General features: G+C 38.5%; 2 protein-coding genes across 4 annotated transcripts in view; both read right to left on the bottom strand.

Annotated features, from left to right (window-relative positions):
- Positions 1-172: 172 nt before the first annotated feature.
- Positions 173-4,703, bottom strand: LOC113683487 (protein SLC31A2). 2 transcript variants are annotated; one of them, XM_089205668.1, is made up of 4 exons: positions 4,576-4,703; positions 2,175-2,284; positions 1,535-1,691; positions 173-1,181 (listed from the first exon to the last, which is right to left on the bottom strand). In XM_089205668.1, exons 2-4 carry the CDS (start codon positions 2,239-2,241, stop codon positions 911-913), a joined length of 495 nt encoding a protein of 164 aa, XP_089061794.1. In that variant the 5' UTR covers positions 2,242-2,284; positions 4,576-4,703; the 3' UTR covers positions 173-910. The 2 variants fall into 2 exon arrangements, with proteins under 2 accessions (XP_089061794.1, XP_089061795.1); XM_089205669.1 differs by lacking the exon at positions 4,576-4,703 and adding an exon at positions 2,415-2,679.
- A 1,604-nt stretch (positions 4,704-6,307) lies between these two features.
- Positions 6,308-19,804, bottom strand: part of LOC113683445 (uncharacterized) — a 22,289-nt gene continuing 8,792 nt past the window's right edge. The window contains exons 3-23 of one of the 2 annotated variants that reach the window (XM_089205662.1): positions 19,575-19,804; positions 18,782-19,065; positions 18,050-18,217; positions 17,629-17,672; positions 17,386-17,492; positions 16,677-16,983; positions 16,037-16,129; positions 15,899-15,943; positions 15,021-15,053; positions 13,968-14,306; positions 13,196-13,282; positions 12,655-12,705; positions 11,861-12,199; positions 11,434-11,520; positions 10,812-10,883; positions 10,446-10,619; positions 9,613-9,735; positions 9,023-9,379; positions 8,407-8,635; positions 7,757-8,040; positions 6,308-7,466 (exon numbers count right to left, since the gene is read on the bottom strand). The exon at positions 19,575-19,804 is cut by the window's right edge and continues 50 nt beyond it. In XM_089205662.1, coding sequence (XP_089061788.1) covers positions 7,174-7,466; positions 7,757-8,040; positions 8,407-8,635; positions 9,023-9,379; positions 9,613-9,735; positions 10,446-10,619; positions 10,812-10,883; positions 11,434-11,520; positions 11,861-12,199; positions 12,655-12,705; positions 13,196-13,282; positions 13,968-14,306; positions 15,021-15,053; positions 15,899-15,943; positions 16,037-16,129; positions 16,677-16,983; positions 17,386-17,492; positions 17,629-17,672; positions 18,050-18,217; positions 18,782-19,065; positions 19,575-19,804 — 3,746 coding nt within the window. In that variant the 3' untranslated portion in view covers positions 6,308-7,173. The remainder of the gene's footprint in view (positions 7,467-7,756; positions 8,041-8,406; positions 8,636-9,022; positions 9,380-9,612; positions 9,736-10,445; positions 10,620-10,811; positions 10,884-11,433; positions 11,521-11,860; positions 12,200-12,654; positions 12,706-13,195; positions 13,283-13,967; positions 14,307-15,020; positions 15,054-15,898; positions 15,944-16,036; positions 16,130-16,676; positions 16,984-17,385; positions 17,493-17,628; positions 17,673-18,049; positions 18,218-18,781; positions 19,066-19,574) is intronic. The other variant, XM_089205663.1, reaches the window with a different exon arrangement.

Raw genomic sequence — 19,804 nt, 5'->3', positions numbered from 1 at the left:
TCAACCGCAAAAGCTGACGCCTTTTATTCGAACCCCTTCAGATGTTGCATGTGCTGTATTTTCCCCCGGAGTATTTATTTTCCAATCTGACTTACCATGCGCTTGACAATGTCCTTGCCTACAACTGACCAACTCAGGATGTTAAAAATTAATGAAAAAATTGCAAATGAAGTAAAATAAATGATTGCTTTAAGAGAAAAATCAGTCGTAATACAGTATCACAATAACCTTAAGTCGTTCAAGGTAAAAACGTTCTAAACTGTTACGTCGATATTACATTTTCAACCGACGCAAAAGAGGTATTTTTAATAATTACGTACTTTTTTATTATTCTATTCTGCAGGACATAACCTGCATAGCTCCTTTTAGATTAGTAGGTAACATCCCGATGAACATCTTGTTCAACTTGTCCAAAGTTTTTAAATGAACAGAAAGGAAACAGCAAGGAAAATACAACGTGTGATTCACGTTATTTGTGTGTTACAACAAAAAGAATTGCGGTGCGGACCATAATGTTTGGTTTTAATCTGTTATTCGTTGTAGAGATTACATTAAAAAGTTTCCCTGATTCCCTTAGTTTAGAGTTCGTCGGCATGTGCAGGCTCTAAGTTAGTGAAGACGAACGAAAAGGTGAAAAATGCGAAAAACGCGAAAAATGGCAAGTAAGCCGTCGAGACTGTTGCAGTGACAGACAGCCTGAAAACTGAGAGACCTGGGTCGCATAATGAACCGGTATGTGGTAATAAGAGAAGTTTTAGTATGTTTTCTAATCCGCTCTAGCATTTCAACCCTCAAAAAAATAAATAAATGGATAAGATAAAACACTTTTAATTGTGTTTTATCTTATCCAATTACTTACATTTATAGTTTAAAAAGTATTTTTATTTAGTGATCCTTCTGTCCGATAAGCTTATATGTCTGTTCCTTTGATCAGTGGCTCCCGCTTTCTTAGTGTTGACTTTGAACTCCGTCGAAAGTCACTGTAATCACCAGTCTTCTCGCTTTTGGTAATGTAGGTATCAACAAGTGGCGTCGTTAAGTAATAACCCATTCCTCGACCGGTAACAACAGCCGCAAATAAAGACGCGTTGTATGTCATGCTGATCAACATCAAGAAATAAGCGAAAGCCAGTTCGGTTACGAAGAGACACGTCTCAGAAAACTGCATCACAAGGTCACGACTGTTTAGTAAAACAAAAGATAAAAAAAAAGTTGACAATTGATAACTTGAAACTTTGCCAGTCTTCCTTACTATTAGATAAATATAGTCTCACGAACGATATTGTTATCGACATTATTGTTAATTTTATTGGTTTCTAACGCAGACTGTGGCCTTTTGGGGTTTGTTTTATAATAAAAAAATTCTTTAGAAAAACGTTCTTCTGCAAGTGGCGAAAAAGGGACGAGAAGACTTATGAACGGAACTTGTCGTCCAGAATTCAATTTCGAATAATAGTACTTAGTTATTTAGAATACCAAAACTTTTACCCTACTGCTTCTATTCCCGCTCCTAAGTTTCGATCATGAAACTTACCATTTGATAGCGATATGTATTCTGGACGCTAACACACTGGTTGTTGACCCGCGGTAACTCCTCGTCTTTAAACGTTGTTTTAACGTCACGTGAAGTCCCTTGAAGCACTCGTACAGGACTGCTAGTGCAAACACCGCCAGGAAAGATCCCCCAACGTCTGGAATAGATAAAGTCATTAAAATCAAGACGGTATTCATTGCTCACAAATTGTTCTACTCTTCCTGCTCCACAGTCGCGCTGGTCAAGAGAAATAAGCAAGTTTCACATCGATGTGACTATGAAGAAAGTTCCCCTTTCCGGCAACAAATTGCTTTTCCTAATTTCTTAAGATCGATTGACACAGGCTCAGGGTCTTTCTTCCTAGGAATTTGGTACATGTGATATTCAGAGAGAAGAAATTTTTAAGACGAGTAACAACAAATACATGACAATAAAAGCTGTTTGATAGCGACCTGTGGTTTTTTCAGCGTCTAGCGGTGCATCTGGAGATCGTGAATGCTATAGTATCTTCTAATTCTTGCAAATATTAGCGAGGTGAACGTACAAATAACGAGAAAGAAAGTAGGCAAGACCAAAGTAAACGGAACAAAAGCACAAAGGTAGAAGCCGTTCAGTAATGATCTGATTATTTGAGACTTACCACTCGCAGAGGTCACTTTCCATCCTCGAAATATCACGAACGTCTGAGAGGCTACGGAGAAATACATCTGTATCTTATTGAATTAGGAAATGGAGCCGGGAAATTTTCCGCTGCAAGATTAGAAAAACATCTATCGGTTGAGAGCTCGTGCACCCTTGGCTTTACGATTGTACTCCTTCGACTCAATTTTTGAATGCAGTCAAAATGAGTCCATGGTCACATGAAAAATGTGTAACTGACCTTTTATACCGCCTGCTTCATTCAAAAATGTTCTGCCAGTTTAATGACAGATGCGCTTTCCAATCACTTCATGGAAATTCCTCACGATTGTCAACACATCGTGAAACGTTATTTTACGTAACGTTTTCCAGAAACTCTTGCAATAAATTCTATATCACTTGACTACTAGCGTTGTGTTGTGAAATTCTTGTTATTTTCAATGTAACGATCAATTCAACATTGCAATTTTTTTACTTTCATCGTTATTTTTCGTTTACCTAAAGACTTTGTTAGATGACCTTCACTCTGCATATGCTTGGTATTAGTTCTATCCCGCTGGGCATATTTAGAGGTTGCGCAAGATGTTTTTGAGATTTTGAGACAGTACCTTCTTTAAATCAAAATACTGAGAGTGGCGACGTAGTTTGTTTTGTCTCGCTTAGGAGTGCTCGTGAACAGTAGATAAGACTAAGCTCGGTTTAAAGACCGGGCTGCAGTTATGCTTCGCAGAAAAAAAAAATTAAGAACGTGGAAGGGCAAGAAATTTCTTCTACCTTGTATGGATCTGAATTAAATTTGAAATTTATGTGATAAACATTACGGCTCTGTAATATGCTAATGATTCCCCCTCATTGGTAGTTAACTGGCACTCAATTTTCTTTAGTTTCCCTTTTATACTCTTTTAGCAATGACCAATTACCCCCCCCCCCCTTTAGTTCCTTCTGAAAACCAGGTGATCCCCAAAATACTCCAGTACCCCGGGGATAAATAATGACTGTATCCTTAGGGTCAGTGCAATGCCTCTCGCATAGCGTGGTTTGCTCAACTTTCCCCTATTAAAGCCCGTAGTCAGAAAAGCTGGTGTGTAAAACTACCCATTTATTTTCCGCTGTAGATTCTCGGTTTGGCACCCTTTTAATAACGGATGTAAGACATGTTGAGAAAACTACTATCGGGGAATCTCAGAGCTTTCTCAGAGTACGGGTTGGTTCATTTTTGTTAGATTACTTTTTACCTATGAACCTTGTAGGAGACTGGGCTAGGTATTACGGTATATTTCTGTCTTAAATTGACTTTTCCCATTTGAATCTGTGAAAACATCAGTATTGCAGCCATACCTAACTTATCCTTTGTAAATAAATTTTATGATCTATTGATGCAATTAATATCATCGTCAATCAATATTACACAAGTCAGGATAGAATTAGTAGACCTCGGGGTACAACTCTCTGTGAATAATGGAGCAGTTTCTTTTTTTAAGAAAGTAAAAGAGTAGAACAAAGTCCTGTCGAGATTTCGGGTCCGAAAAAGGTTTACTTTATTAAATTAATGGTGAGCGTGATTTGAAAAAAGGTGTACGTTGATATTATACCGTGTGCGGACGGAATTCTTTGTAATAACGGAAGACATTGGGGTAGGTCAATTCTTTGGAGGATATCAGTAACATAGGCGGGTTCCTGTGATATTGACTCGATCATCTTGAGTGACTTTCTTAGTCATGGTAATTATATATAGAGTTATTCAAAAAGAAAAAAAATGAAACCACAAAGTGAACGTTAAACCCGAGATCGATGATTTGGACAAATTTTTTAAACACTCTATAAATTGTGCTATAACTTCCTCAGGTTATAGGGATCAGATCGTAAATGAGGGAATTTGTGTGAACTTTTAGTTCCGGCTTTAGGATTTGCGCTTTTGAGTATCTTCTCAAAGTCAAAGAGTTTGTTGTTAACGAATAGCTCATAAATATTGGAAATATTAGTCAAGGCCCGCTAGGAGAGAGGGACCATGGTCCGAAAGATCCCAAAAACTGCATTGATCAATCGGTCAAGTTTCGAATTGTGCTTGGTTGTCTCATTGCAAAGAACAATCAGCGATGTGTGAATTAGCTTTCAATGCTCCGGAAACCACCAATTATTAGTTTAGCAATATAAGCCAAGAAGGATCGCGTTTTACTAATAATCAATGCAGAAAATTGACACGGTTTGCAATCGAAAATCAGAAAAATCTAATTCTTGATTAATTAAATCATTCAAGATAAATAACTCGAGAAGGAGCTATGTACATGATCAATTTCCCGAATTTTGAGCTTCTTGCCCGGCAAATATAAGTTTCAAAGTGTACAAGATTATAAGACTGTATGAGATTATCTAGAGATTATATCCTACAATTGTCAACAAACCTCCACTTTTCGAGCGAAAGAACTCCTTTAGTTGAAATACCGTTTGGTGCTGCTTCAGCTTTAAAAACCGCAGTGAAAAAACATCCACTTTCAGTAACGTCAGACGTTTGCACCTCTGGTCAAATTACCGACAATGCGTCGAAAATTCCGCCCTTCTCTAGAGTTTCCTTTTGTCTGTTCGATTGAAAATAAATTAACGAAATAGATTGCCAACAAATATTAGGGCTAAGAATTTAAAACCGCATACTGATGACGTTTAGGTTTTTAATATCTCTACATTCGCCATCTGTAGGTTACCTATCTTTCAATCAGCTTAAGTTTAGGGATGAATGTGTAACATTCGCTGGTTTTCTGAGGAAGGATCATCATGTTTTCTGCCCATTATTCCTAAATCTTTCAAGATTACTGTATTTTTATTACTGGTGTAAGCTCTGCATTTGCGTTGCTATGCTATGTGTCTCGAGGACCATTCACTTTGCCTTCGACGAGTAATTGTGAGTTTTATAATCTCATGATAATTGGCCTATATCATAAGTAGAGATCCAAGTTCAAACTATTTTTCATTTCTACTCAATAGCTAATATAACAGATCGTAGCAAAACGTTATTTACCGACTTTTTTGGTACAAATCAGTTGCTTAAATTTTGAAAAGATTAGTGGGACCAGAAACTCAGCCGTAGATTTTCTTGAGGTCTACAGCACGAGCTCGTTCAGTAATCCCTATCAATTTCTTGCTAATTTTAGTAAATTGATTATAAGAACTATGAGAGAACTTTCAAAATTAGAGGGATATTGGGGATGAGGGAGGAAAAGTTTTTAACCAAAAAAATTCTTAAAATCTAATTAAATGATAATGAGAATCATGATGTTGAAAATTCCATTAACACTGCTTGTCATGAACCTAATATATCTATAAATGACTGTGAGTATATGGAAATCGTTTATTCATCACTTCACGGGTTTATTAGGAACCATGATGATGACCAGCTTCCAGTTGGCTTGTTAACTCAGTTGGTAGAGCACTGCGCCGGTATTGCAATATGGGTGCCAATCCCGAACAGGCTTGATTTTTTTCCAGGTCTCATTTTCACTACTGCTTAAACAGTGTTCATTATTGCGAAGATCGCTTTTATATTTATATCCATAAATGGATGTCAAAGGGCGTAGGTTATTTGATCATAAAACAGATCACTGGTTTGCTTGATAATAAAGCTCGCAACTTTTTAACTTAATGTTACCTAAACGGCTAAGATAGAAATTCATCCTGAAATTTTTTTTGTAAGAAATTGTGCAGCTTGAATTTATGCGTTTTTTCAATGCACTGGAGTCTATGTCTATGATATATTGGTGCTGTTATTATACTATATTGATCCGTGTGTTTTCACGATGACTAGACAGTTATTCGCTGTTATCTCTCACTCATCAAAACGTCTTTTTTCCTTGGTAACATCACGGTACAAAAAGCGAACCCAGCAGATGGAGTGATCATGAGATTGAAATTATCTTTGTAAGCAACTTTTTATCGGCTAAAAATAGTTGTTTCAACAAAACTAAAACTCTGGCAAAACTTTGAGTATCATTAACATTTAAGCCGGACAATGACAGAACATAGAGATAGAGAAGGAACAAAATAATAGAACATTCTTCTTGGAGCAAAGAATGAGTTTTTGCAGATTTTTCAAACTTCCATCCTGTTTGCATTCAATCGGCGTATGAATGACAACTCAAAATATTAAGCTAAGCACTCTCTTTATTCCAGCCCGTAATATAAGCGGATACAATATGCTAAATATTCAAGAAAACCCGTTAATAATCTTAGCGATGACAATAAGAGGCACACTCAGATGATTAATATTCGCCTCAAGTAATAGCACAACTCCACTACACGACATCAATACATTTTTAAAGCTCTTTTTTTTCTGTGGGTCATGTAGTAAAACTCTACGAAAAAGCTACCTAAGTGATGATAGCAAACACTTTTGCCTGCCATATTTTCATCGTCTGACCATCAGTCTGATTAAGAAAAGCACACGCACAACCAAAATACATCGGGCTGCAACACACCATGCCTTTTGCTCTAAAGCAGAATGTAGCTTTGAGAGAAGCATCTAAATAGTGTGTACAACTGGAAAAGAAAAAAGTGAAAAATGTAACCCACTAGCAGCCACCTGTGCAAGTTATATTACTAATGGGAAACAAGCACTCACTATTCCCTGAGGGTCTCCAACACGATGAGAGGACCTGGAATGCTCGTAATTTAAGGAAGGATGAAGGAGCAGATTTTTGCATCACTGGGAGTATCCCAGCAGAAATACTAAAATAGTTAATTGTCGATGTACCTGCTCTAGATTTCTTCGGAAGGCATTAAACAAACCTGTCGCGCTGTTTTTGTAGTCTCAATCAATAAGAAAAAACATTGCTATGAGATTGCTTAGATTTTTAATTGATATCTTTTGGGGCCAAAAAAACCTGATGCACTAGCTATATCCAGATCAGTCCCCTTTTTGGAGGTGAAATTAACATTTTTCCACGAGCATTCCAATCCTTAATATACATCCAAGATGAGAGAGACCCTCAGAAAACACTCCATTCTTCGTATCAAGCTCTCTCCGAAGTAACGGCATCAGGAGCACGCGGTTTCATAATGATCGGCTTGTACCCCATCTCGTTCAGTTCGTCATCCTGAACGAAACCCAAGTTGTTGTTGTTGTCTTCCTTGACCTGATTGCCACACTGTTCCATGGCGTAGACTTTGTTGCGATCTGCGAAGGCTCCTTTGAGACGCTTCTTGATTCGAATGACGACGATGGTGAGAATGATAACAAGAAGGAGGCAAAATCCGCCGGATGCCGCCACTACTGTGATGATCTCCATGTTGGTTTGAGTTTCAGCTAAAAGGATGAAGACAAATTGAAAGCGATTCGGCTCAGGTACAGTAACTTTACGGTTACTTCAGTAAATTATGTAAGGATCTAGTACATTCAGTTGACGTTTGTTTGGTGTTTGGTAACCTGTATCGAGTTGGGAAAGTATGGCAATTCTTTCGTGCTGATTCCATGGTCAATCTACGATGAACTATCATAAAGAGTCAAGTAGGAGTTTGGAATATCTATCAGGCATCTACTCTTTCCACATGAGTATTGAGTAAATCGTTACCCACGACTCTCCACTGCCCACTCACCTTCTGTCGTGTCCGTTGCACTCGCCCCGTTCTGGTATTTGATTGGTCCTGACGACATTTCGTACACTTGAGTACTCTCAGAACCAGGCACCTCGTCTCTCCGTCCTCGATAGCGGGAGCATCCCTGGAGGCAGCGAGACCGGGCAGTGTTGCGATGGCAAGCCAAGACTTCACAGTGAAGATGCACTACTGGATGGTCTTCAATAAAACGAAACGCTTGGATGCTAAAACGCTGTTTGGAGCTGATGGAGTACGAATAATTGAGGGTAGAATCCAGCTTACATCTGCAGCCAAGCAAAGAGAATTATAATTATGAATTTGTAGATGAGCTAATACGAAAACCACCAGGAAATAAAAAATTAGCACCACGAAAAACTGCCTCGAACAAAAATAAAACAAAGTTTAAAAAATTTTTTTAGTGGCTTGATTCACGGCTTATTATTATCTACTCAAATATTCGCCATCAGTTTGCACGTTTTTGTTCCGTAAAATGGATTTCACAAAAATTTGATTCTATTTTGTACCCTGGTTACCACCGGAATTAGTCTTGGCGTAATCAAAAACGTTCGTTGAGGGAGAAACTGCATAAACCGCAAATTGTTATAGGAAACATTTTTCAGGAATCGTTGTACAGAGCAAGACATATTTACCCTCTCTGTAAGAAGACATACTGAGGAACTGAGTACGGATCAGGAGTGGGAGTCGCCTTGCAAGTGTCGACAAAGAGAACCAGGTTAGATTGGTGTGACTGTACCGTCAACTGAAGAAATAACTGATCCCGAAGATGAACCGTGATTGGATAGTCATTGTAGCTGAACGGTGTAAGATATCTGCCCGTCTTGAATAGATCCATAGTGAAGGTGAAGTTGCCATATCCACCTATGAAAAGAAAGTAAAATTGCCGGCTGTTCTTTAAGATCTGTAAACGTCATGGATCACCCAGCCCTGGTGGTTGTTGGGAACAATGAAATTATCGACAGAAAATCAAATTGAACTTGAGCAAAAACGAAAGGCTCATTGAGTTCTGGAAAGCAATAAAGGTCATAAAATCGCACCACAGTGTCAGGTGACAGCTAAAGGAGTACCATAGATTTGGCAAGGAGACGAGCTGAAGGGTTTTTTTTTTCAAAAAAGGTTTATTCAATGAATGTTTTCCCTTGAAGGATATAAATTCATTGAACTGTACAATGACTCTTGTAGTAATGAAGTTAATGTTATATCTTTAAACAGTTGTAATTAAATGAGCATTTCCTTGTAAAAGGTTACCTTCCGAAGCTGTGAAATGGTTCTTCCAGGTTTTGAAACTTGGATTTCGTAGCAGGGCCTTACGTCCATAACTGCAGTAGAAAGGAATTGACACATTTTGCTCCCGAGTGATGATGTTGCCGGAGTAGGACTGGACACTTCGCACTTTGTTGTAGAAAGTTATCGCGTCCTCGCTTTCGTTATGAGTGGTTCCACAGTCATTGAGACTCGTGCGCAAGGAAATGTGGGAATCGTTGTAGGACGCACGGCATGACGGGTAAAGAAGTGTCAGTTTGTTTGGATCAAAGCCTTGGAAAGTTTTTCTCTCCAGAAAGATAAACATTGCTTCAGCTGTACATTTCACTGTAATACCAGGTTCTGGAAAGACCGAAAAACATGAGTTTACAAGTGAAGATTCTGCCAGTGAAATCAATTAACCATATATTTTACCCATCCGTTTATACTTATCTCCTTGTTAGTTTCAACAGATATAAAAGAATTTTGTTGAAAAACTGTTCTGTACCAAATGTTTATGCATTAAAACGTAGCACAGCAGTGTAGAGGATCGCGCAGTCAGCTGTGAGAGTATAGTTTGCACGCAATTTACTTACCATGGCAAGTCTTGTTATCAAAGCCCATTGTTACACCCTCGGGACATTTGCAATAGTGACCTCCTGGGATATTCACACACTGATGGGTGCAGCCACCATTTTGAGTTAAGCATTCGTTTATATCTATCAGTAAATACAAACATAAAACGTTTGTGAGACTCGTAAAAAGCAGGGTGAGCTAATTGATTCGACTCTGATCAATTTACCAAATTTAAAACGGCGCATTCTGGAAAATCCCAAGAATCTCCTTTTTTTTTTGGATGTGATTAAAGTTCAATAGATTCCTGCAATGGATCATCTCTGTGCAAATAATTACGTGAGCTTCATAATTTCAAGATTTCAAATGGAACAATATAACCACAATTATATTCAAGAATAGAAAGCCTTTCATGCTAAAGATGCGTTAGTTTTTGTACAGCTAACTTATTGATTGAAGTTTTCGCGGCATTTTTCTTAAGTAAAGTGCACGTGTGTATTGATTTTGTGACGCTTAAATTTCGCGTTTTGGCGTAAGATACAGCTTATTTCCGTCTAAAAGTGCCCTTTAATCAATAATGTCAAGGAAAGAAACTAAAAATAACGTCACCCTATTTGCCCACTTCCCCCTTTTTTACTTGATGCCTTATGATGCAATGTGTGCGAGAGTCTTATAATTTTGGCGTAATGTTACGTGCAAATTGTTACAAACATTGTTCACGTAATGATTTTTGTGCAGTAAGCTGTAACCATGAAGTCAAATTTTGTTTGTTTCACTCTATTCGGCATAACTGAGACCGATATGCTATTGGTGGATATTGAAGCATAATGGAGTAGTCCGTGATCTGTTTACTTACCCTGACATGTTTTCCCATCCGCCTCTAATCTGTATCCTTGACGGCAAGTGCAGTAATAACTACCCCATGTGTTTACACAGTCATGCTGGCAATTGGCGGGCAGGTGTAGCACAAATGGTATACTGGACGTAACAGGCATTACCGTTGTAACCGTTGCTTTTATGTTCAACGAGTCTGAGAGAGGGAGAGAGAAAAGCAGAAGGTGTTGAATTAAGTTTTGTACACTTAGCCAGCCTCTTCTATTAATTCTGGCAAGTTTGTCACTCTAACTTATAGTGTGTCCATTATGCTGGACTCGCAGCTTTCCTGTGTTTCGCCTCCGACTCTAGATACAGTAAAATTTGATAGAACAATTTAGACACTCACTGGCACTTGTGTGTGAAGATGTCATCACGTTAGGAGAAGTATGCATCACTGGAGTTGATTGGACGCTTCGTTCTGAAGCAGAAGCAATAATTGAACAATGTTAAAACTACGTCATAAGCAAATCACCATCTCTGCAATGGCTAAATTCGCTTTTTTCGTGGCCAGCTTAAATTTGGTTTGATGTTGGTATACATCTTATTTTATCTCTCTCTCTTGTTTTCATTTTCTACTTTATTTACACTAGGAAAATCAAAAAATTCTCTTCAGTCTTATCCTACACATGGTGTGACACCATAGTGTCCTCACAACTTAAAAACCCTCATATTATCAGTTTTTTACATGAGTAGTTTGAAAGAGAAGAAAATGGTCGGAAAACTTGCCAAAAACACATTAGAATTTAACCACCCGTGTAAAGAAGAACTGAAAAACTAAGAATCAATGACTTAAAGTAAATAAGTTTAGTAATAGTATTCGATCTTTTTCGAGTAAGTAAGATGCTCCAAGGTGCGAACTTGCTCCTTTCTCGTTCCCTCACAATATATCTTAAATATGTAGTTCTCACTTTCAAGCTTCATATATATTTTAACAAATAGCAATATTACAATTGACTGAAATTACTAACCACGTGTGGGCGGTGGAGAGGATATGAGGCTGCTTCCATAACACGATCCAAGAACAGTTGAAGCATAGACTTGGTAGACATTGGAGGCTGAGTTTTAGGAAAGAGTATATGATTTATTAACTCGTAATCTATCAAGGAGGGACATGGTGATTTTGAGAAGGTTCACGAGTTTTTCAGCTGTACGTTTTGGGTGAGGTCCTTGGGAAGGGGGGATGAGTGATGACAGGCCTGTCGCATATACTATTATCATGCAATCAAAGTTGGAAAAATGGTAACACACGTGCACCTTTGAGGAACACTTAATATTTTCTATCTTCGAATAAATTTTCTCATTGATCAAAATTAATCAAGCGGATACCCATTTCTTTCTGATGAAAAAATACGTGTTATCAAATATGAGGGGATAAGCAGACAGATGTTTCTTTACCACGTGGTACAAACCGGTAAGTAGCTGAAAAGCCTTGACGCGTAGCACTTGAATCTGTTGTGAACTTCACAAAAAGAAACCTTCCACTGCTACACACTCCCCAAGATGGCTGACGGCCGCTTTCCTTTTTAATTCTTGTACTGTATGCTGAGCTCCCATCAAATATTTCGACCCAGTCGTAGCCACTCTCAAGATTAAATGATCCAAATTGTAGATTTATGTAGTAGCCATATGGGGCCTCAATTGACCAGGTGCAATGCTGATTATTTGAGTATCGGTATGGAAAGCCTGGGCTTGTAAATCGACCATTTCGTTGGTATAGGTAATATGAACAGGCACCTGATAAAAATATGTAAATGGACATTATTCTTCCACACTACCTGAGGTTCAGATCTGAGGTCAAATGAAGGCGTCGACAAAAAATTAAGAAAGGAGAGAAGAGAATTATAAAATGATGATAACTATTGACAGACTTTAATAGATGTAATCGAGAAGACAATTAAAATGAGAGAAATTAGGCAAACTGTGTAATTTCACAAACGCTTATATTACTATGGGCACGTAGCAATTCGAAAAGCTCGTAAATTGAGTTCTCTTCATCAAACTAAACCGCTTTCAGCTACTCGAGTAGCTTGAGGCAAACTGAATTTTCCCATTGTAGAGTTAGTAAGAATAAGTCATTGTTTCACATGCGCACGCGCACACGCGCACGCACAAGCATAGTCTTGGACAATGGTGCTCTGTATACCACTTGTTTCAAAAATCAAATAGAATAAAATGTTTCTATAATTTACCAATAGCGGAGGATGTCGATGGAATATATGTAGATGACCTCGTTGGAGATACTATTATGAAAAATAAAAGGAAATCATATTTTACCAAATGCAATCAAAGGAATTCAAACAACAAGGATGGAAATGTTCATAGCAATTCAAACGAAACTGAGCGGAGAGAATCGTTTTCTTTAAATTATATAATGATTTTACTTAGATTGTAGAATGAAGCTCATCAACAATAGAATGCGTTAGATGATATTCTTTAATACATGCATTAATTGTCAAAAATTTACGTTAAACTTCTTAATTAATCTCTTTCAGTAACACCTGCATGTCAACTAAGGTTGTGTAAACTAAAGATCTCTAAAATACTAAAAGTTAAACTTAGCTATAGCGAACTCTTTGTAAGTCGCATGGAAACTGAAATTGTTTGACAAATATTCCATAGAAAGTACGTAGCTGGTAATCCTTCTTCCTGTATTAACAGATTTCTAATTAATCAGTACAGCCTATGACTTATGAGAGTAAATAGCAAACTAGAATAATTTAATTGACTCACAATTTGTGGATGGTATAGGTGTCTTGAGACTGCTACCATAACACCCTACGTGAACAGCTGAAGCAAAAACTTGGCCGACCCCGGAAGCTGTGAGTTTAGAGATTAAAATTTGATCATAGTGATTAATTGTATTGCATGATGAAGGAAAACATACAAAAAATTATAAGAGAATGGATAGGGGGGGTTATCGTTTACAGTTTTTTAGCGGTATGATGAAGGGATAATGGGAAGTATACAGGAGACTAAAATTAGGGGGGGGGGCATCATATCATTTCACTTTCTATCAATTGATCAGTGTCTCTTATAAGTATCTCACTGTGCATATTTCAATGTAAATTGAAAGCTATACATTAGATGACAACCTTGTATTGATAGCTGCAGCCTTGAAAGAATGAAGAGTTACTCAAAACTGATGCAACTACTATATCTGTTAGTCCATCAGTTGTCCGTCCCTCATCTTAATTCATTTTAGTTACTTTTCAAATTTCATCAAATGATTTTTTTGTAGAAAACGAGCATCACACAAGATTTGAGAGTTGACACGTGCAGCTGAAATTAATAATGAGAAGAACGTTAACATTTACAACACTTATTTCAAGATAACAACTGAGTGCTTTCTATAACAAGCCCCGTTATTGAGAAAAAGGAAACCAAGAGGTTAACCCTATATTAAGGATGTCCAAAACGTCTAGAGGCTAGATTGAGCGTCAATTATTGATTGATGAAAATATTCTAATTTATAAAGAAATACGTAATTGAAGCATATTTTTACCATGTGATACAGCTTGGTAGGTTGCTGAAAAGCCTTGACGCGTAGCACTTGAATCAGTTGTGAACTTCACAAAAAGAAACCTTCCACTGCTACACACTCCCCAAGATGGCTGACGGCCACTTTCCCTTTTAATTCTTGTACTGTATGCTGAGCTCCCATCAAATATTTCGACCCAGTCGTAGCCACTCTCAAGATTAAATGATCCAAATTGTAGATATATGTAGTAGCCATATGGGGCCTCAATTAACCAGGTGCAATGCTGATTATTTGAGTAAGGGGAAGGATGGCCTGGACTTGTAAATTGACCATTTCGTTGGTTTAAGTAATATGAACAGGCACCTGGTAAAAAAAGAAAGGACATTATTCTTCTATACTACCCGAGGTTCAGATCTGATGTTAAATTAAGACGTCGCTGCAAATTAAACAAAAGAGAGAACAGAGTTATAAAATAATGATAACTATTGACGGACTCTGATAGATGTAAGGGATATGACAATTTTTGGTTGAGGTAATGCGAACAGGCTCCTGCTAACAAGAGGCATAGATCAGATTGGAAGGTTCCTACCCTTAGGATCTTGCCATCCACCACCGGTAATATGATAATTCATAGCAAAAAGAAGATAGTATATTACATTATACATTTATGTAAAGAGTTTGATTAAAAAAATTGAGATATATTAGATTAGGGAAGTCCTTGAGAAGTAATTTGCAGTCACATGAGTGGATCGGTTTAACTTCTCTCGGTTTACGTAGATTGAAGTTACTAGAAGCAGTGTTATCTCTCCTGAAAGATGTAACTGTAAATGTTCCCTCTGAACAATATATCGGAAGTTTCCCTGACAAAAACCCTCTTGGCCCAAGAGCACAGTATAATGATTGGGCAAGGAGTCGAACGCCGACCTCTTTCGAGATTCTTAAGTCTTGTGAACTAACAACCGTGCCAACGTTTCAAGCCAAGAGCAAAAGGTTCCCTCCATATAAATTTCTTTTTTCAATTTTTTTCATTTTGTTTTTTTCTCTTAATACTGAATTCTACATCAAATTTACTCTTACCAGAAATCGACGAAGTAGCAGCAACTGCAAAAGCTAAAGGGAAATAATAAGACAGTTTAATGCCACACACAAGTCTATGTAAGAGTTTGCCTCTTAGGGCCTGTTTACATTGAGGTGGGGGACCCCAGGTAGCTGAGATAACCCGCCTAGGCGGGGTAACCTGTCTGTCCATATAATTTCTTATACTTTCTTGATCACGTTTACATGATAGGTGGGGTTACCCGCCTAGGCGGGTTGCCCGGTCTGCCAGGTAGGGTAACCCGGTCAGCCGGGGTGACAATTTGCCATGTAAACGTCTCAAGGTGGCCTAATCCGCCTAGCCGGGGTCGCGTTTATGGCAAAAAGCTCAAAAGCGAAACATTTATGTTTTAAAACTTTGTAAATTTCCTAGCCGTCTCATGGCAGAAATCACCAGAAACCGCAACGGACACACAAGGAGTGTAAAATGTTCACATTTCGGAATATTTAGCGTTGTAAATCGACCATATTTCGTTTCCCAAACTATTCCGTATAACGTATTAAGTCAACGGTACTCGCGTAATCTAACACCGCGTAGCACAACGCATGACGCTTTCATGAATAAATAAATATGTGCCCGAAAATTAATCTTTCGTCTTTCTCGAGATTTGAGCTTGGGACGCCTCTGCTCAAACTCCTTAATTGCAAGCGCAACAACAACCTCAAGAAACCGCACCCCAACACCCCGGGGTTGTAAGATTGTATGTAAACATGTTTTATTTTTCGACCACGGCTAGGCGAGGTACCTCACCTACCTGGGGTCCCCTACCTCAATGTAAACAGGCCCTCAGGGTACAAATAACCGCCAAAAGCAACAATTACTGCTCGTTATTAATTACAACTGAACACCGCTGAATTACCTGGCGTCGGTGAAAAACTAGTAGTGGGCATACTTGATGCCATGGCTGTCAAATAAAATGAGAGAAACTCGTTAGTTTTCCTCCGAAAAAAGAACAAGTGAGATATGTCAAATAACATGCGGTAAAACATATACCTACCTTGCGCAGAAGTGTAATAGTACCTATACCAAGGCCAAGGATTTCTTTTCTTGCGACTCAGAATGGACGGCGCCTTCGAACATTCATTTACGTCTAGTAAAAAAGTAACCTAAGCTAAGGTTTATCTTCTCACCTTGAAATTAGAACATAATAATTCTCACGACTTGTAACAAACTTAATTCTTGTAATCGTAAATGGTATGTAACAAACATATGCTCTGGCAACCTTGTGAGACCCTTTTATCTTAATTGAGACTTCGTCTAGCAAGGTAGAGAACACGTGACCTGCCAAGTAGCGTATCCTTAAGGTTTAAATACCAGAATATTCACGAGGAATAAACGGCTTCACTACGGCACTAATCTCAAGAAGGCTTAACATGGGACCATAGGCATAAACGTTTAAGGTTCGATTTCTCATGGGGGATCTCAAAGTTTTCTTTTGCCCCGCGCTCGTGACAAAATGAATGATTTCTTTTCCTTTTCCCTCTACAGCGCTCAATCATCTTCCTATTCTACGGAAGGCAACACTGATTCAACAAGGAGCAAGAGTGGTTAAAGATGGATACGATTCAAAAGGATCGCAAATAAGTAAGAGCATAGTGTACCCCCGTGGTACTTCACGCAAAACACAATATTCTTACCACTACACTGATTATTCTGACCCATGTAAGTGCCCTTAGAACAAACTCCAACATCAAATGGCCAGTCTTTCAACGAGCTGAAGCCTGGTGAGGGCGGACCATCCGATGTACAACCGAGGCCCACGACAACACCACGGTCCATGGTGATAGAATAATTTCCTCGCATGCTGAGAACAACTTGCGGCAGGCGGAATTTAAGGCTGAATTTATCAACGGTGACTTCACTCGAAGAGCGTGTGTCAAGTTTGTATATCACGTGATCTTCCAAGACGATCCTTATAAACTTGGAATGACGTGGTCTTTTGATCTGTGTTATGGAAACAAACTAGTTAGCCGTTTGCAGTTAAGCTTAAAAAGAGGCTTTCGCGGAATTACGGCCATTGTTTTCGTAGTTTGGAAAAACCTAACAAAAAATATTTTTACTTTGGAAATACTTTACAAAAAGTATTCTTTGTTGCCGAGCGTATGTTCAGTAATAGATTACAGATGACGTCACAACGTGGTAAGAACAAAAAAGTGGCATTTGAGGCGGAGCTGAGTGTGTCACTGATGTTCTCACCACATTTTGACGTGTTCTGTGATCTTTTATTGTGCAAAACCATGGCAACCAAATCTTTTTGTTGACGTCATCTGCCTGTCTGTCCTTGAATAGATTATAAGTTAGAACCCATCAAAACACGTGTATAATTCAACTCAGTATATAAAATACTTGTTGGTCAAACGTTATGTTAAAGTCCACAAGTCCAAACCACCACGGCCATGACAAACGAGGAACCACAGGAACACGGGAGTACAATAACGGATTTGGAGTGTTGTCTGAAAAGAATCACATTGAAAGGACATAAGAATCAGGCCTGCAGTGCATAAGAATTTTTCGCGTATGAATTCGAATCAACTGTTTAATTTCAGACACAGAGTAACCAGCAGAATACTATTAAAAATGCAAGCTTACTTGATCCGACGATAATGGTGATACATCTTTGCTTGCTTTCAATTCTGAAATGCGAATTGTTGCACATAAATAAGATTACATCAAAGTAGACATTTAAGAAAATCATCGAGTCTTATTGAGCCAGCCCGGCGGTAGCAGATCCAGAACCTGAGCTAAGGGAGGGGACCTGTTTTTTTTAGCTTGACCTGCCGGCTTTTCTTCCTTCTGCGATTCTTTTTTTTTTTTTTTTTTTTTAACCCAAAATAAGGGAGGGGGGGGGTCGGGTCCCCTGGGCTCCTCCCCTAGATCCATCACTGAGCCGTTATCCAGGAAACATGTGAGAAGTGAGAAAGACCTTGTATAGTCTGCAAATATGCATTAGTACCTTTTTTTTAAAGAAAAGCGAAGGCGATTTTATAATAATTTTGTTGAAGTGACCCACCCGAAGTTGTCAACTGCCTTGAAACAAAAGATATGTCGTCCTTTCTGAGACAATCGCGGATTCCACGACGCGTTCCTGTAGAATACTGTATCCCCGATCGAATCAGTGTAATTCAGGAGGCCAGAAATAACCATATAAAGTGGTGTGACAGTGATAATCTCTGCAATGCTAAAATAGAGTAGAAAAAATAAAAAATGAAAAGGAACTAAGCTTTCACATTCTTCCTTACTGATCAGGACTACTGTGAAGCTCAGGGCGGAAGGTGATTGGTTTACTTCAAAAAACACATGTTTGTGAGTTAGGCCGCCTTGTAGAGGGCTTGTACAATTTTGGACCCAAGATTTCAGATCAAGATTTTCCGTAACCTGTTTCAGACTGAAATGCATCCAAACGCGCTGGGTAAGTTGAGAATCTTTGTCTATTTCATTGCCTGCTTATAAAACACTGACATTAATTTGACGATGCACAAAGTAGGAGCATTGTTGTCAAAAAATGACCTCTGCCCTATCCTTCTCAGTTACAGAAAAAGAGATTGTTCTTATGCGTTCTGCAATATTTCAACAGAAGAATGCTCTGAAGTCTGATAAGCACATTCCTTTAATTAACCAATCAGGGCTTGCTTCAAACAGCTAAATTGAAAAAAAAGCAGGTGCAGTAAATAATGCTCAACTGAAAGTGTCACTATCATATCAACCTGATTTAGCATGTTAAGGGTACAGCAGTAACACATACCTTCTGGAGGAGTCGATATGTTTTGCTTCAATAACGCTGTTGAATGTGTTTCCATTTGACACTTCCTCACAAGATCCGTCGTTTGGACTTTGGCCTATTAGGACTGGAGCCCTATTACACGGCCCGGAAGATGGACTCACGTGTACAAGAAACTGCAGGCTCACATGACTGTATGGAGTGGCGCTTTGGAAGTTGGTCGTTGAAGCTGGGTAATCTTCTAAGGTAATAGCCACTGCATGCCAACCGAGAGCTATATTGCTAGGGAGACTCAAAGTGCATTTCCCCTTTTCACATCAAATAAAAAAAGTAACTTTACAACATGTAGAAAGATGCAATGCAACCAAAAAATAACCTTTTTTATTTTAGAAATTCCCGACCAATGAAATTAAAGATGTTTCTTTGTGTTGTCACGATCGTGTGACCAAGATAAAAATACGATATCATTTTGAAGTTAATGATGCATTGGTATTCTTGTGAGGATATGGTTGATCCGTAGGAGTACTGCAGTTGAACAATCGGCTTCCAAAACTTTATTATTCAAAAAAGCATTTAAACTTCCCTCCCGCAATACCTCTTTGAAAGAACAGGAGTACAACAGAAGCTTATTGAGCTCGGTGCTGGTAAGATCAAAGCATAAAAGAAGCAATGATAACATGTCGAAAAAGAGCAAAGACAAAAAAATTTTACAGTTTGCAATCGAAAAAGTTCAAAATTGTACGTAAAACCTTTGAAAAGGCAAAAGAAACTATGATTGAAGTTTCCTTAACGTTCTTAACACGTCAGCTAAACTTACTTCGTCCAAAGCGCCGCTTTGAAAGCTTTGACATACACCACCACACTCTCTGTAAGAGCCAATCGACCATCGACAGCGAACTTTATCACCATCCGAGTCCTCGGCGGGAATAGTGATTGTTTTTGGGCAGCCTTGCTGGTGTCGAACGATGGGAGCCATTGCTGAGATCGGAGATGAGTTGATTTTTCCGTTATCCTGCCGCCTTGTCAGGTTGACAGTGGTCGAGAGAA

The sequence above is a fragment of the Pocillopora damicornis genome, chromosome 4 (genome assembly GCF_964200805.1).
Source record: "Pocillopora damicornis chromosome 4, jaPocDami1.2, whole genome shotgun sequence".
NCBI lineage: Eukaryota > Metazoa > Cnidaria > Anthozoa > Scleractinia > Pocilloporidae > Pocillopora > Pocillopora damicornis.
This window is presented reverse-complemented; position numbering and strand designations above follow the sequence as displayed.